At 36.1% G+C, this 18,384-nt stretch overlaps 2 protein-coding genes across 3 annotated transcripts in view; one reads left to right on the plus strand and one right to left on the minus strand.

The window, feature by feature from the left end:
- Nucleotides 1–2,325, plus strand: part of LOC134542318 (mucin-3A) — a 32,724-nt gene extending 30,399 nt beyond the window's left edge. The window contains exon 8 of the mRNA XM_063386468.1: nucleotides 1,463–2,325. Coding sequence (XP_063242538.1) covers nucleotides 1,463–1,599 — 137 coding nt within the window. The 3' untranslated portion in view covers nucleotides 1,600–2,325. The remainder of the gene's footprint in view (nucleotides 1–1,462) is intronic.
- Nucleotides 2,326–3,497: 1,172 nt separating this feature from the next.
- Nucleotides 3,498–18,242, minus strand: LOC134541971 (ubiquitin-related modifier 1). Of its 2 annotated transcripts, none has more exons than XM_063385734.1 (5): nucleotides 18,029–18,242; nucleotides 15,296–15,366; nucleotides 14,397–14,478; nucleotides 13,624–13,672; nucleotides 3,498–3,848 (listed from the first exon to the last, which is right to left on the minus strand). In XM_063385734.1, exons 1-5 carry the CDS (start codon nucleotides 18,064–18,066, stop codon nucleotides 3,780–3,782), a joined length of 309 nt encoding a protein of 102 aa, XP_063241804.1. In that variant the 5' UTR covers nucleotides 18,067–18,242; the 3' UTR covers nucleotides 3,498–3,779. The 2 variants fall into 2 exon arrangements, with proteins under 2 accessions (XP_063241804.1, XP_063241805.1); XM_063385735.1 differs by lacking the exon at nucleotides 18,029–18,242 and adding an exon at nucleotides 16,343–16,680.
- Nucleotides 18,243–18,384: the final 142 nt, after the last annotated feature.

Below are 18,384 nucleotides of genomic sequence, written 5' to 3' on the forward strand. Positions count from 1 at the left end.
ACAATGACTTTACGGACACGCTGTACATATGTTGGGAACGACTCGATATGAACGTGAAGAACGCCTCACAGACATGGAAATTCCCCAGGCATGGGAAGGAGTAAAGGGGGAAGGGAATATAATCTCGTCCACAGCGGAGTTAACGGGACTCCTGAGTGTGCGCTGCATTCCTCGGCTAGGGGTGCACGCACGCAGACTTGGGTTGCAACATCGCTCTTAAAAACCACAGATATTAAGAACATCGATGTTCACACGAAAAAAAGTATCGATGATAAAGAAACATCGCTCTGAAAACCGATACATGGATGTTTTTATATATTTTAGAACAATCGGGAAAAGCATGCCGAAATAATCTTAATTTTAGTAATATGACTATATGATAATAGAATGTAAGTAGTGTGACCAGAGATATTTTTAAACACAATTAATGCGTTAGCTATATTTACATCACCAAGTACCGACGATTACACACAGGCGCGAAATGAACTGTCGTACGTAATATCAATATACGCAATGATCGCGTGTATTTTAAATTAATTCAATCGAGACTAATGATATTACAAAAATAATATTTTAAATACCTACCTCTTCAAAAGTAGTAGGTACTGCACTGCACGATTCACGCGCGAACGTGACTTGAGCATCCACGAACGGAATGACATGAATATAATTAACGCCCTTATTTTCTTTGGAAATCAGCAAACTGTATTGTATTTAAAGGCATACCGAGGAAAAAAAACTTAAAAGTCGTTAACTTTTTGAAAGTAAATTTTGGCCGCCTTGATTTTTTTTTATGGTATTCGTTGCTGCGAATATTCACCATAAATGTTAAGATTGTCTATAACTTAATAAATAGGTACATACAATTTTAAGGACAACGTGTACAATATCAACAATACGGGTCGTTACCACAACGCCGAACGTACAATAACGCCGAATACCATCACGCTGAATGCCAAATTGACCGCAACGCCGACAGCTAGAAACCTGCTGTTTACCACAACGCCGAAATACAGTAACGCCGAAAAATGTTGCTGCGGGGAGGGGGGGGCCACAGGAGCAAAATGAAAAACTGAATGAATTTGTGTGCTAACCTTACCTAACTTAACCTTTGTGGCAGTCCTGCAATGACATTTTTCGGCGTTAATGTATTTAGGCGTTGTGGTAATTCGGCGTTGTGGTACACAGCAGTTTTCTAGCTGTCGGCGTTGTAGTCAATTTGGCATTCGGCGTTATGGTTTTCGGCGTTATTGTACGTTCGGTGTTGTGGTATTTCAGCGTTGTGGTGCATCCCCCAACAATATCACAAACAACAAGATTAATTTAAGATGTATTGGGGGGTCAGTTTTTATACATGAATAGGAAGTCAGGTTCTTCATCTAGCAAGGTGATATCACGTGATGGTCCCAAACGGGGCCTGCGCTGTCGGAAGACACACGAGCACACGCTCTGAATGTTGCAGGGGCGAAGAGTGGGCGACGCCGCGTGGAGCACTTCGTGGCGAATCACCCGTTCCTGTACTTCGTGGTGGACCGGGACACGCGGGTGCCTCTGGTGGCGGGCCAGATGGTGGACCCGCTCAACCCCCGCATCCACTGACCCCCCGTCCCCCCGGGGCAAACGACGTGCCAGCCAGCTGCCTTCCAGGCGACCCGGTCTCACGCGCCTTGACACGAAGATGCCCAACTTCACCCCTTCTCGAACATTCTCACTCTGCTCTGTACCAAGACTGTATTTCATTCTTTTTTTTCTTCTCAAAATGACTTTGCAAGCGTTCTAACACACTTAAATACTTATAATAAGATTTAAGGTCAGAAACTTACTAAGCTAGAAAAGAAATTGAAATTGACTACCACTTTTTAATACTTTTCATTAATTTAAATCTTTTGTTTTGGCTAAAAGACTGAAAAAAGTGAACTCTCCATTCAAATTACACAAAATAGTTTGCTATTTTGTTTTAGAATTCATATATTTACTAAGAAAGTTGTACAGGCTAACTACATTATTAAAATTATGGTACTCTAAGAATTCTAAAATTAATTAATTTTCCTATGCTGACACAAGTTAAAATAGGATTAGTTAAAATTTTAGCTACAACTCCATTTAGTTTAGGTTATCAAGTAACAATCATGTGAATGGATTTACGTAACAGAACCAAAGTTTTTAAAATAACAATGCAAATTAGTCAAAGATATATATTTTTTATTCTCACATGTAATAGCAATCACACTTAACTCTCCAAGGACACTTTGTTAATGTATATTGAAACAATTATGTATATAAAAGTAAATATGTAAATTATTAAAAAGTTTTGAAACTATAAAATGTTCTTTCTAATAATTATAATAGCCCAACATACGGAATTGCAGTTTTAGTGACATACAAGACAGTGAAAATAACTGCAGTCACAATAAAAATTACTACAATAACCTACACAGTGTAAAGGCCCTGCTACAATGAGATGGTACTAGCTGATGCTGCCATGGTTAAGTGCTACATAGAATGCTGTGCTGGCCCTTTAATGACATGTTTGTATGATGTTGAAGTAAATAAATAGCAGAGCTGTTATAGTATATAACCAAATTAGTGATGGGGTCATATTAAAATTTTCTCAAATAAAAGTCTCAAATTCGAATCCTAGAGAGTACCCCGAATATACCTTTCAAATCCAAATTAATGTCTCAAGGGTCTAAAATAAAATAAAAAAGTACAATAAATGAAAACAATAACTATGGTTTTGAAACATTATACTATTTAATTGGTAGTTTCTCAAAATAGGTTTACATTATGAATACATATTGTAATTTTATTTGTATAATTACATGTTAAGGGAAATGGTAACAGAAGAGGTATTAAGAAAAAAAATTGACCAACTTCAGAGATTATCAGTGTTGAATCTTTAATTTACTTTATTTCCTCAAATATTTTTTTCTTCAAATCCTTTGAAAACTAAGGATTTGATGCGATTTAAAGATTTGATTGGCACATACATAAACTAAAAACAAGACAGATGCCACTATTTTTAAGCATTGTTAATGTTTTTGCACTTTTCAATCATAACTAATCATTAATAAAAAAAACCTATATATTTGCAACATTTTCCACGCAACAAATCATTTGAGTTGTAGATATAAATGTGGCCAAACATTTTTTCCATGTTATTAATTGTATATGTACATTAATTTGCAGTAAATATTTTTTGGTCTTATAAAAATATTTAGATATGTTTTAATCAGCTGTATTAATCTGAAATCACTAGAAAATATGTCTTTCATTGCACCTGCATACAACTGGTAAGAATCTGATTTAAGCAGTCCAGAAAAAATGACGAATCATGTGTGCCTTGCTGGCACGCAGCTGACCATCTGACACCCACAAGATAAAAGTGGCTGTCTCCACCACTGTGTCACAGCACGAAGCCGCGCAGTCGGTCAGAGTGATGTCAAGTGTGGCAAAGTCAATCAAATTTTAAGTTTGAGAGCAGTACATGGCAGCACAGCCAACCATCCTATTGGCGCAGGGCTTTTACAATTTGCTATTTTGACTCACATGCGCGGAAAGGCAATAAAAATTTATAAAAGATTTTACAGTAAAATCAACAAAAATCCACAGTCACAATACGTAACTGAACAAACTGCTTCAGCCTGACTTTAACCCACATTCCAAACTTCCCAACAATATAACTTATTTGCAGTTCCTTCAGTTCAGCACCACTTGCATGGAAAAAAAAATTTTTGTAACAGGACAATCAATTTATCATTGTAGGATCGAAGAGGTATTCATCCTCCATGAAGTGTTGAGATAAAGAGCACGTTGTCATTTTCTTTTAACTCATAGTTCAACTGGCCCTGTGGAAAAAATAAAAAGGTACCTGTAGAATTTCACATCACTTTTGTACTGAAACAAGGCTCAAATTATTTAAAAAGCAAAACAAATTTCATACCATTTTTTAAAATGAAGTGTATAATTCTAAAGATTTTTTTTAATAACATATAAGATATGAGGGCCTCGAGAATATTGTGGTGTAAGTCAGGCCTCTACAAAATCTCTGAAAGTTTAGGAGCCAGTCTTACAGTCTTCTGCATATTTAGATTATAGGCATGCCCAAAAAAGAATGTTCGAGTTTCGATGGTACATATATTATAACAGTTTAATTTAGACTATTTACAACAAATCATACATCAAATTGAAGGTAAACTAACCTAGTTTTAATTTTTTATTTTTTTAAATGTTCAATATGTTCAGTTTTAGTTATATGGCACACATCCAACCTAAAGTCCAATTCTTCCCACACTCTGGTTATCACGTCTGGGGTAATGGAAGCAAATCATTAGGAAGTGGCGGAACATAAACACAATCTTTCATAAAGCCCCAAAGGAAAAAAAAATTGCATGGCATTATGACAGGTGAACGTGAATGCCAGTGAAAAAAAGCTCTGTTGTCTTGTAGAAACCCAGGTTACTGCTCTTCCTAAATAGTTTAATTTACAATTAATCAGGTTATCTTGTAGTAAATGCTAAGGTTAGTTTTCTTTTATATGTTGTGTCCAGCTGCTGTTGAAACTAAGATATGGTCGCAGCCGGACCATTCAGGGTTTGAACACCGAGCGGATGTTTTTTGTCACCAAGTTTAAGGGATTGGTACCCCAGAGAAGTAACTACAACTGCCATCATCAACTGGAAGACTCATTTATTCCTCACTTTAATTAACTAACTACGCTATGGTTACAGGACATCTACATGACATGTCTGTCTTCCGACATGCCCAGAACCCGAGTGAGTATGTTCCCTAGCCTCAACCAACCTCGTCTTGGCAACCACTCGCAACCAAACAAACTTCAGAGGGTCGCCTCCAGTCACGAGGCCGGTGTCTTCATGAAGCTCCCATGGTTCCATTGACACACACGCAGATCCATCCGTCCATTTGCACAGGGCATCAAACAAGTAAACATGTTTATTGACATGGCTGCTGATAAGTGGTTCCTTGACATCAGTAAGGTTTGTACAAACATCCTCTGCACATCAGCCTGCCGACTGCCTGTGTGCTTGTCCACATGAATCACTACAAACTACGTTTTTTATCTTACTAGCTACAGTACCCGACGTTGCCCAGATGAACACAGGGTGAGGAGGACCTTTTTCGAAATCAGATGTAGTTAGTAACTGTCTTCTTAACTTGAATGTCAAGTGTGCAAAATAATTTTTATCACTTTCAGATCCCGACAGACGTTCTGCCAGTGTATAGTTATTTACCAGTATATATGTAAAATATGGTGGTCTGTATGTAATCTAGACTATATAAAGCACTATAGAAAAAGCTGAAAAATAATAGATTACTAATATTGAAAAGATTCCATTATCTAGCTAATGCTCGGCATGAATTGCAATGCCTCATTCAGTTTTGTTTTGTAATATGTTTGAAGTAGTAACACATATAAAAATCATCTATCCATCTCTCTAAATATATATATTTATCTCTATGTACATATATATATGTATCTCTCTATCTCTATCTCTCGAAAAAGAACAGATATTTGAAATTTATGAAATGTTCGAAATTTTGGGGCGTTTCCCTAGAGGAGGGGGTTGTTGAGGACCCTGAATGGCTCGGAAACACTCAAAATCTAAAGAGAATAGATTTTTGAAATTTTTAAAACTTCGATATTTTGGGTCTTTGACTCCTTGTAGAGGGAGGTTAAATTGAGGACCCCGAATGGCTATGAAACACTCCAAATCAAAAAAAAAAAAGTATATAGGTATTTAAAAAATATTTGAAATTTTTCGAAATTTTAGGTTTTTGCATTATCCCCCTCCCCCCTTCCACCAATTTTGATGGATAAGACATGTTTGGGTAAATTTTCCACCATGCCCCGGACTCTTTAGTTCATAATGACTTAATTTTAATACTATTTCCTCCAATTATTCGAAATTTTGAGGCTTTCACTTTAGAGGAAGGGGGGGGGGGGGGGGGGGGAAGGTTCTGGAACTCGAATTGTTCGGAACACTCCATCTCGAAAGAATAAATAATTGAAATGCCTGAAATTTTCTAAATTTTGGGGCTTTGTCCCCAGAGGGGGAGGGGTGATTTTGAGGACCCTGAATGGCTGGGAAACACTAAAAATCTAAAGAGAATTATTTTTGAAATTTTCTAAATTTGGAGCTTTGACCCCTGAGGGGGGGGGGTGTGTGATGTTGAGGGGGGGGGGTGATGATGAGGGGGGGGGGGGGTGTTGTTGAGGACCCCGGATGGTTCGTAAATACTCCAAATCGAAAGAGAATAGATTTTGGAAATTTTTGGAAATTTTTGAATTATTGGGTTTTGACCCCTTGTGGGGGAGGGTAGTTTGAGGACCCCGAATGGCTCGGAAACACTCCAAATAGTAAAAAAGTATACTTAAATTTAAGCAATTTTTTTAAATGATTCAAAATTTTGGGGTATTGCATTCCCCCCCCCCTTAAAATTTGATGGGGAAGTCGACTTTGGGTAAAAGTTCCACCATGCCCCCTACACTTTAGTTCGTAATGACTTAATTTTAATACAATTTCCTCCAATTTTTCGAAATTTTGGGGCTTTCACTTTAAAGCAAGGGGGGCGGGGGGGGGGGGGGAGGGTGTAGGTTCAGGACCTCGAATGTTTTGTAACACTCCATCTCAAAAGAATAGATATTTGAAATTCCTGAAATTTTCGAAGTTTTAGGGCTTTGTCCCCAGAGGGAGGGGGGGGGGGGGTTTAGAGGATCCTGAATAGCTCGGAATCACTTAAAATAGAAAGAGAAAGAGTTTTAAAATTTTTCAAACTTTCAAAATTTTGGGGCTTTGACCTCAGAGGGGGGGGAGTGATGTTGGGGATCCCGAATGGCTCGGAAACACTCCAAATTGAAAGAGATATAAAGGAATATAAGAATGTAGGCATTGACTGTACACCTATCTACCATAATAACAATATGGACAAATAGAAAAACTTATTACCTACCTATGAATAATTTTCTAAATAAATAACTTTATATTTAAGAATTTACGTATATACATAATATTAAACTTCAAACTAAACACACCAAAAAAAAAAACAAAGGATGTTTGTGAAAATATTTTTTATTTAAGCCATAATGTTTAAAACATTTATAGGATTTGTTTATATATAAAACTGTGGTGGCCATATTCCGCTTATCCAAAGGAGTATAGAAATTAATAGAGATTTCACTCCCTGTACACACCACAAATCTTTGAATTAAGTACAAAAAAACATAGTCCAAAATGAAACAAAATGTATAAATATAACTACCAATTTGACAAAAAAATTTGTACTACTCGAATGACAATGTTAACATCCACCTGAAATTTAATATAAGTAGGTAGGTAAAAATATATATAAGAAATTAAATGAAATTAAAACATACATAAATAAAATTATCTCACACTCAACCAAACATAATGTTTAATATGAAATGAAGGAAGAAGGCAATTAACATAACTACTCTAATTAATGAAAAAAATCAACCTACCTGAAATAGTATATTTCAAATTTTTCAACAATATATTACATAATTGACAAATATCTGGTCTTGGGTCTCGGCAGCCCTAAGAGAGGCTTGACGCTCAGCAGATAAATTATAAACACTAAACCAAACTCCTTGCAAATAAGTAGGTACTGTAAAAAAATAAAAATATTGACAAATAGAAAAAATTAGTAGGCCCTACCAACCTATGAATAAATTTCGAAGAAATTTACAAGTTTAAGAATTTATGTACCTACATAATATTAAACTTGAAACTATCCACACAATAAAAACCTAAGAATGTTAGTGAAACTAATTTATTTTTATTTGTCATAATACCTTAAAAAACGTGTTTCCAAAATGAAACAGAAAGTATAAATAATGACCAATTTGACAAAAAAAAATTGTACTACTCAAATGACATTGAAAACATACACATAAAATTTAAAAGAATTATGGGTGCCATAGGTAGGGAGAAAATATATATATAGAAGAAATTAAATAAAAAAAAAACATATATAAATAAATTTACCTTGCGATCAACCAAACAAAATGTAACAATAGAAAAATACGTATTTTTAGAGGTATTTACAAAATTTCACTGGATTCGTACATAAAAATGAGCCTATTTCACTCTCCAGCCCATAAATTATCTCTATGCAAAATTTCATGGCATAGCAAACAAACACTCACTTTTATAATATTAGTTAGGATGTGCAAACTATAAAACGATTAATAAGAAAACTAAGAGTGACATCTACTGGTGTATTGAGGTACTACGATGCAGAGCTTTAATTTTTCTTACTCTCTACTTAATTCCTTACAATAGCAAAACGTAACGTAATGGCTTGAAAGCTATTGCTCGGAAGACACAGAGGAATGACACTAACAGTTTGTATATATATGACACACATTACATAAAATTAAGATATATTTTTTTAACCCGTTAAAATATTATTTTTTTAGACAAAAAATAGCCTATGTCCATCCCCAAGATATAATCTATCTCCTTGCCAAATTTCATTACGATCCGTTTAGCCGTTCAGCCGGGAAAAGGTAACAAACAAACAAACAAACATACAGACATACAGACAGACAGAGTTACTTTCGCATTTATAATATTAGTATTGATAATTTACGAAGTTATAATATGTCATAATTTTACAATAAAACAGATAATAAAGTGGTTTCCTATTGCCTAGTACTGAACCGGAATTCAAGCAGCTACTCCCGGTCACAACATATATAATTTAAGTAACGGGTTTTTATTCTTCCTAAGAAACATTTATGTGTTTACCATTTGTTTTATAACAAGAATTTATATTGTTTCATGCTTTTTTAATGTTTCTGATAGTCATTTTATTGAATTACGAAAAATTCGTTAAAATAGATTTTTAATTAGTTTGGCCAACTTATTTAAGTTTTTAGATGCTTTAATATAATTCTTCAGAATTGTTTATTTGTCTTTGTTCGTAAAATGTGCAATAGCAAAATTTTCCATTGTTATTTTTGTAGTACAGTTCTTTGTGTGAGGGCACGCTGTTTGCTGATGCAATAGTTTCGTAAGTTGCGTCATCATTGGAGGGATATACATGTATAGGTTGTGTGGTAATATCTGACGGGAATCCCAGAATTCTGTGTGAAATTAAAAAGAGATGGAAGGTGTGGAAGAGGGACAGAGACATGTGACAGCGAAGGAAGTCCACAAAGAGGGGAGGTACTAAATAGTTATTGTAAGAATAAATGTAGCCAATGGTAAGGCAGTTTTTCAGGGAAGTCCCCAGCTAAGTAGATTTTTGTGCCAGCTTGGTAATGTGCTGAGTTTCGTCAGTCATTGTCTGGACGAGATACTGATAGGCAGCATGTTGGGCAATGGCTCACAAAGTATAAGATTATATGAGTTTAGAGAATATTTTGCAGCTGTGGTCCAGGCTCCACGTGTAAAATTGACCTGTTTTCATCAATTGGACTTTGAAAATAGAATTTTTGACCACAGCCATTGGTAATCGCAAAAAAAAAGGCTCGAGTGATCGCAGCTTCGTTCTGAAGATTTAGTCCTGCTGCTTCGTACCGTAAGTTAGTGTGTAACAACAGGACATTAGTGCGAACTGTCTTGTAAAGTAGTAATTACCTTTCAATACCTGCAAACAGTTAATTTATGTATTATACTGGAAGCCCGGAACTTCATCATGTGAAAAAGTTTTATACTTTAAATGTACTGCTTTGTGTAGTTGCAAGCTGGCAAACAAAATGACTGTGAATTTTCAAGTATCAATAAAAATATGTTAATATCAGTTTGGTATGTTAGACACGGTATTCCAATATACTAATCAATGATAGTAACATTTCTTCTGGAACTGCAATAATTTTCAGCGTCCAAATCATTTTTTTTTTGCAGGTGGTTATATATGTCCACTTTAGACTGAATTTTGAGCTAGCCGAAGTGGTCTGGGGTGTGATAGTGTCAACCATTACAGACAATCCAACGATCAGGGGCTTCGACCTTCAACCACTCTTGTACAAAGAGATTCTAATGGGGAGGGCCTCCATCCTGTTGCCAAATAAAATTTATAAGTTCATCCTCTACTAATTGGAAAAAAGAGCCATTATTTTGTACTGCAAGTAAGAAAACAACAAAGCAGTGCCGTTGGCCGGGGTCTCGGGTTCGAGTCCCGCGGCGAGTCTAAGGGGCTGGTGGTGCTTTATGGTTTGTTTTTCCAGGAGGGCACCAGGTTAGCTCGTATGTCTAACCAATGGGATGGGTCGATGGGCCTCAGAGTGCTTCCCTAGACTCGGTGGCTGTATCTTAAGGGTTATATTAACTGCTATTAGACAATGGTGACACTCCCTGTTCAGCATAAGGTGGCTGGTGCCTAACTACAGATGTAATACACGCACTGGAACTGAAAATGTGTGGTACACATATTTATTAACGGACATATTTGGGTACACGATGTTGCACGACACTACTCTTGGTTGATAATTTGGACATAATTGATACACAAAATTACACAACACTACTCTTGATTAATTATGATTGTCTCTCCCTAAGGCAGTCCGTTAGAGGGGGGAGTTGGTTGGTTGTTCTGGAGTTGGCCTGGTCCGTAAAGTGACCGACCTTAAGGCGGCCCTGTGGCCCGTCGCCTTAAGGCAGGAATTACGACAACCGGGTTAAGCCCTGCACCATAAAAAGTGACCCGGGGTCGCGTGGGGAATTGACGTTACAAAGGATTTGGTTCATGACTACTATACCATATACCAGAGTGAAGAATTGGTGAGTTACTAAATTGAAGGTTCCCCACGGAACGAACACACGAACACATCCACTCCGGGCCGCGAGCTGATCTGGACTCCGGAGGGGGCTGTCGCACGGTGGGGGAAACTGTTCCGCCGCACGCCAAACCACGAGTGAAGAAAATAAATTACTGTTATTCGGTTTTTAATTGAAAACGTACTGGTTAATTGTACATGACCCTTGTTTGAATATTAATGCTGACATTAGATGTATTATGAAATATTGATTAAAGCTTTAGTTTAAGAAATAGAAAAAATATTATTTAAAAAGATGAGTCAACTTAAAGACTACTGACTAGTTGGTAAAAACAACTGGTTATTTTTATGTTTGTGGGTTTGTTCTGGATATTGCTTCAGCACCTTGTTTCCTACTTAAATTAAGGCTCTAGGCCGCGATGAGAATTAAAGGCGTTCATTAAACACTGTGCCCAGAGGGGGCTAACACTCGTGCTCTACGATGCACATTTCTTATCACGTGTTAATTTAAGGGGATGGCTTGATGAGCTTACTCAGTGAATTATTATCAGTTGTTTGCATCAGGTGCAGTTCCGTGACAAAATTTATACACTGGGAGTACTTACGTAACTAATTTGGTTTTTTTACCCGGGTTGAGTTTGCAAGGGGTGCGTTCCACCAGCAGGAGCCAATACTGGCGGGTTGAGGCCGGGCTTAATGGCCTCCGGTCCGTACGACATCAGCAGTATTTGCGCACTTATCTAAAACTGTTTGAGTTACTCTTTAGTTGTGACCTTGAACCAATACTCTACAATGCTTACAGACGATACTACCTATTATATTTTATATCGGGGATTTGCTTTTATGGACATAACTGTCTTTATAGTTTCCTGAAGCAGCTTACAAATAAACAGTACAATGTCAGTGCAATGCCACGCCTGCTATGCTCATCTGTTTTCACGCTGCAGTGTTTCTAGTTGTAAACATGCAATATTGCCATGAGTTTGGTGCACTATAATTTAGCATCTCTGCAGAAATTAGTCGCCAGCAAGAAAAGTTTAGGTGTTGTGATGACCTGGCGTCCTGTATTTGTCAAGCTCAAGAGTAAGTCAAGAAAATTTTCAGATTATAGTTTTCCAAACCAAATACCTAATAATTTTAAAATTTCAGATGTGAAATATGTACCAAACTAAAAAGCTGGATTTTTTTTTACTTACACCTCTATGTTCCATAGCACCTCATACAATCCTGCTATTATATTTGGTTAATAACTTAATATAAAACACTAAAGAAAAATACTTTGTGGATGGATAACACATAATAATTTTTCACTTTATGGAGTGTCTGGTATTTTTTTTATTCTTTAAATTTTCAATGACAATGTCCTATTAAGAAAAATAGTTTTTTTTAAGAATGCACAAATTCCTCTTCAACAATATTTTTTCAGTGCATGTTAAAATTTAGGTTAAAATATTTGTATAATGTAAAATTTATGCTGAAATATTAATTTTATTATAAAATTAATTTAAAGTTCCAATGTAATATGCTTTCTGAGCTTGAATGATTGTAATTCATACAAAAATAAATGAACAGCCAAATTAAAATTAAATTAAACTTAAAACTTTCTGTTGCTATGATTATAGCACAAATATGTTTCACTAGAGAACAGTACTACCAAATTCAGAAAATGTGGAAATAAAATAAATTCATTGTTCATATATTGGTACAGGTGAAAATCATGAAAAAAAAAAAAAACAACATAAAATCTGTTTGAGTGACCACCAGCTAGGCAGATTATGTCTATACTATGGCCTCCATAACTTTCCAAAACACTGGTGAGTATTACCACCAGAATTTTAGCTGAATCATAAAAAGGACAGTTTCTTCACAATCAAAATGTTACTTTTGAGCTGCAACATCATTAGTGTTCTAGAGTTCAATTTTTTTCAATAAGTTTAATGGCATAATTCGAAAATGGGTTTTCATAATGTGTACTGGTATAGGTAGGCCTATCATATGTCAGCTCAGAGGCTTGAGTTCAAGAAACCTTAAACTATCTATTGGGAAACCAACATAAAATTTTAATTATTTATAGGCACTTAGGTGTTTTATTTTTTTAAGAGGCCTTAGAGATTTGTTGACATTTTTATTAACACTGAAAACTCATCTTGAAGTTGGATACTAGAGGCAGAGGAACACTGGCATAACACTGTAGTGAACTCTTAACTCTGTAACTTGAAAGCAATAAGATCACATTCACCAATGATGCATCATCTAACTTTCACATGGTCATGTCAGCTCTGATCTTAGAGCAAATACATCCTTGACACTTGGATTATCAGCAAACTTAGAATACGTGGAACCCTCACGACCCCTCGAAACAACCAAAAACTAACACTACTTCCAGAGTGAACCAAACCAGGCTACCAAACCATTGACAGGTCAGTGGATCTCCTGAGGCAAGAACTTTACCTCTACCAGTCATTCAAAAACTGAATTAAGTATTCACTGGATCAGGGGCAAGAAAGGTGGACAGGCAGCTTACTTCTCAACAATAGTCAGTGTAAACAGAAAACAATAAGGGCCTAATTCAACTGAAGCCACTGTCATTATGCTTTCACTTGACCACTTCACTAACCCCAAAAAAATTCTGATGTGGAGTCACATATTTACCTGAAACACTATGAAGGCAGAAAGCCAGAAAGTTTGGTTTTGATTTATAAACTGCTAAAACTGATAGGTATTAATATACTGTAGTTTATGGTGAACCTATTTTATTTAGAATAAAATTGTGTGAGAACTGACCACACAAATTTTTTGGTAGTGTTTAAAAGTAGATAATAGATTTTCAGGCACCATCCTGCATCTTGTTCACTTACCAACAATTCCCAGTCAGCGTCATTCACTAGCACCAAGATACCTGGCCTCCTGAAAACACAGCAATATATTGACAAAGCACTACTTCAACTTATTCAGATATTTTAAATGATAAGATCTTGATTAGTAAATAATATTTTGTATTTGTAAATCACAAGAAACGTTAATGAGCTAACTTTTGTTGCCATTAGAGTGAAATCAGACCTTTCATTCAAAAAATTAAGAAATTTTATTTTAAAAAACATTATTAAAAAAACCATTTATTTTTTTAAAAAACCACTTGGTTTAAACCAGCCAACCCTGGTAGAATATATTGTGGAAGCTGTTCACTGTGAGCCAAGGCTTACTACAGTACAGTCTTGACTAACCAAGTTAATGTGAACTGCTGCAAAATCTCAATAATATGGATATTATAAGCATATCGCCTTGGTTTTTGGTTGGCTTAGTGGTATCATTTTTCAGGGTGATGTTCCTCCAGTTTTTCATCAGTGTTAGACCCTTTCACGTCACGCCCAACCAGTATATGTAATTTTTGAGGGTAGTTTTCTTTAACCTTCATTAACTATGTCCTCAAGTCTTTACTCACTATTGATGGCGCTTTATGTCGGCTCAGATAATAAGGAACTTCGGTTAGTCAAGACACTACTGTATTTGAAAAAATCAGAATTAGTGGGTAGCTAATTCCATTTAACCGACTTGCTCAACCCGCCACAAGAACGATTGCAACCCTAGCCTACTATTACGTCAAGCAGAAGGTGAAACCCTGGGTACAAACACTGTGTCGCCCTGCAGGAAGAGCTCCAGCCGCTCCGTCAGCAAGTTGTCCTTGAGCCAGACCAGCAGCTGCTTCAGCGTTGCTGGAACACACAGACCACGTGCGTGACGTGGGAGAGACGTGCCAACTCTGCAGCAGTCTCCGGCCGGCCGTGTCCGAATTCAAAAAAGGCGCTCGCTCTAAAACTCGGTTCACTCTCTGGCGAGTTCTCACTTCCATCCCTCGGCTTTACCCTTGGTGCATTGGACGTTAATGCATGCTCGTGGAATAAATAGCAAACTACATGTTGGACCTGATGCATTGTCAGAAGATATAAAAAATAATACATGATAAAGTGTGTATTATATTACTGTATATAGAATTTAAAATCAACTGGTGGCGTTATTGAGAGTTAAAAAATATTTACTTACAATATAATCCAAAGCGTGGAAATTTTTTTAACTAAAAATCTGACACCTTTAGAAACCAACATGTCTACCAAAAAGTGGACACGAGGGTGTGGCACGTGAACATCATCGCTCAATCTCCCTTTCAGCTTCTTTCCCTTGAGTTCAGACAGTGAGGTAGTTCACACTCAAACGATGAGAGTGAGCAAGCGAGCTCCAAACCAAACACTCAGGGATGCCAAAAATCAGGCAACAGTGTCAATGGCAATGCTTTAAAAAAATTTTGTTCCTAAGAACAAATCACTACAAAGTAGCCCCATTTTTACTACAAATTAGTTACCAGTAACACATTACATTGATTTTATTCCAAAATGGAAACAAAACATATAGGCCTAACTTCACATCCCAAAAATATTTTGTCTTTACAATTGCCCCCTAATTCAGTGTTTTATTCCCTTAAATTAAATGTAACTGATCCCACAAACCATCTCAGATATTACGGGAGCTTCTTACAAGGTTTTGTATCCTTAGGTAGCCTGATGGAGTGTTTCTTCTTATTGCCAAACAGTAGCTCTGCACCACCCCTGAAACAGTATGCAACACATGCTGAATACTGTCATTAAACTATAGTACCAGTATCTTACATTTGTGAGTAATTTATTTGATGCATTTACGTCAGACACACAACATCACACATAAGAACATTGATATAATTGAATAATTTATTCTTTACCCTCCCTAGCAAGGTTTCACTTAGTTTTCATGGATAACAGCCAGGGGCATACACAGAGAGGAGGATCCCATCCCCCCCCACTCCTGAAATCCTAAAAAAAATCTCTATCTTTCCCACCAACAATAGGAAAATAGGAAAGAATTTGAAAGCCAACATTGATCAAAGTTGTTCTAACAAATCCCCCCCCCCCCCCCCCCCCCCTTTTTTACATTAAATTCTGAGTATGCTTATAGTTACAGCAGTTTATAGTTACAAACATTGAGATTACCGATGAATCGTCGGCTACTAACAGCAACAACCAAATAAGAACAGTAAATAATCTGTCTCCTTTATCAATTGTTTCGAAACAATTTGGCAGTGATACTTAATTAGTATGTATAAATATTATTTTTATTTCTATGATTTTATTTGTTAATTGATTTTAAAAATCTTTTCCAGAAAAATTAACATGTTGGTAAACTACGTGATTTAAAAATAATTTAATTATTTTCATGAAAATTATTTTTGCTTTGCATTATGCTGAAATATATGAGGTAATCTTTATTTTATGTGATTCTACTCTGACAAACTAAAACTGTGTGTTAGAGAACAGATTAATTTAATAACGTGACATAATCTGATTTCCTTGACACTACACAACCTCCACAGCTCCAGTAAGTTCAGTGTTCTCAATAACAATTACAGTCTTGCACAGAGTGCTGCTCACAGCAGCTTATGCAGAGTTCATAAACGTGAGCAATGGCGGGAACGCCTAGCCAGTGAAATCTGTTGATGCTGGAACCCATCAATGTTGCCAGTCATAATACAAACAATTGGAGTACACTCACCTGTACATTTTGGTACGGTACTTTCAGGTACATTTAGTTCTCAGTTCAGGTGACATTCAAATACACACACACAAAAGAAATATGTAATCAAAATATTGCTGTCTTCTTTAATACAAATAAGACCATATGAGTTGTCCCCATTTCCGAACAAAAAGGTGATGGTATATGTCTCTCCCCCATTCCCCCTTTCCTTTTCCTCCACATACTCACTGCCATCTATCTGGTGACAAAGGTACATGAGTTGAATTTGGCAAACCGATTGGTCATGGGTGTTTGAATGAGAAGGGAAGGGGGAAAGGGTGAAGTGAGTACAAATTTATCAACGCTGTTTTCAGGGTAAATACAGCATCTTTAGTGTTCAAAAAAAGTTTTTTCGGAATTTATTATTAATTTTTGGAAAATCCGCGACATAAGAAAATTAACATATTCTTCCCTTTTGCGTTCTTCTCGCCACCTTTTGCATCTTCCACTCGTGGTCTCAACTCCCTCTGGTACCCCCTCATTGCAAACTGGTAACCAGGTGGCGAGAAGAACGCAAAAGGGAAGAATATGTTAATTTTCTTACGTCGCTGATTTTCCAAAAATTAATAATAAATTCCGAAAAAACTTTTTTTCAACACTAAAGATGCTGTATTTACCCTGAAAACAGCGTTGATAAATTTGTACTAGTTTCTGAGAAAAGACCTTCACCTATAGCTTACAATACAGTACCGGTGCATTGATGCGGCCGGCACTATTTTTTGCTTTCCTGTGTAGGTCTGTGTGTTTATGTGTTGGAGAACTTAAGTCAAAACGTGAGAATGGTCGATTAGGTTAGGTTAGCTTCCTTAAAAATACAATAAAAATTATGGTTGGTTAGGTTAGTATAGCTACATTAAATATACTGTAAAATATTTTTAATGGTTGCTTAGGAATTACCACATAGCATAGCAACCAATTAACACCAGTCCATTCCGAGGCCCGAATAGTTCCTAAGTTCACCGAAGTTCTACATTCACACGAGCTAGTTCAATAGGACACATAGGATACAAATGTTCATGAAAGATGTCCATATAAGCTTTCATATATTTACCATAGACTTAAGTGCCAGAGAAATTACAGAATTGTTGAACTACATTTAAAATAATTTAAAATGGTGTGGCCATATATGATTAAGTTAGGTAAGCTACATTAAAAATTCTGTGAAATAATCCACCATGTTTTAATAGCTAACCTAACTTATTCACCCCTTCTCAGTATGTGACTCAAGTTCTCCAAAACATAAACAAACGGACCGACACGGAAAAGCAAAAAATGGCAGCTGCCACATCAATGCAGTTATTTTAATGGAAGCTTTAAATTCTGATTTCTCACAAATGAGAAGGAATTTAGTAATGCTGTTTTCAAGTTAAATAAATAAATGTTGTTAGTGTTTGAAAAAAAAGTATTTGAAAATATTTATTATTTAATTTATGGAAAAGTAGCGACGTAAGAATATTACCAAGAATATTCGTATATAGTGAGCCGGGGAATGGCGGGGTCTTGGAGGGAAAGTATCGGAAATGTGATGGTCATCACTGTGACGAACAACAGTATTTAGAAGAAAGATTCAAGGTTTGAGAAAATAATGTATGCCACCGGGTGAAAGCCCAACCGCATGTTTGCACTTATAATCAAACAAAAGTTCATCAAAAACTATATTTTTACCTGAATTCTATAATTAGGTTAGTAAATTCTGTAGGCATTGTGGAGAGTACAAGCAACTTGCGGGTTGTCAGTCCAGCTTTAAATCTCAAAAATATTTTTGCCTTATTTATCACTTAGTCCCAAACCATGCAATAGTCCCCGTCACAAAAGTATTTGGTCACAATGTGGTCACAATCAAAGGTAGTTTATGTTTGTAAACAAATATCTCCAGCAGGTTGGCCAACAATGTACAATAAAAATTATTATTTTAGTTTGAAATACGATTTCGTTTGAATTTGAAGAATCGGAAACTAAAAATTTAATATAATGTCACTTTTTAGAAGTTATAGCTGATTTATAAAATGTTATTTACTTTC

The sequence above is a fragment of the Bacillus rossius genome (assembly GCF_032445375.1).
Source record: "Bacillus rossius redtenbacheri isolate Brsri chromosome 4 unlocalized genomic scaffold, Brsri_v3 Brsri_v3_scf4_2, whole genome shotgun sequence".
Lineage (NCBI taxonomy): Eukaryota > Metazoa > Arthropoda > Insecta > Phasmatodea > Bacillidae > Bacillus > Bacillus rossius.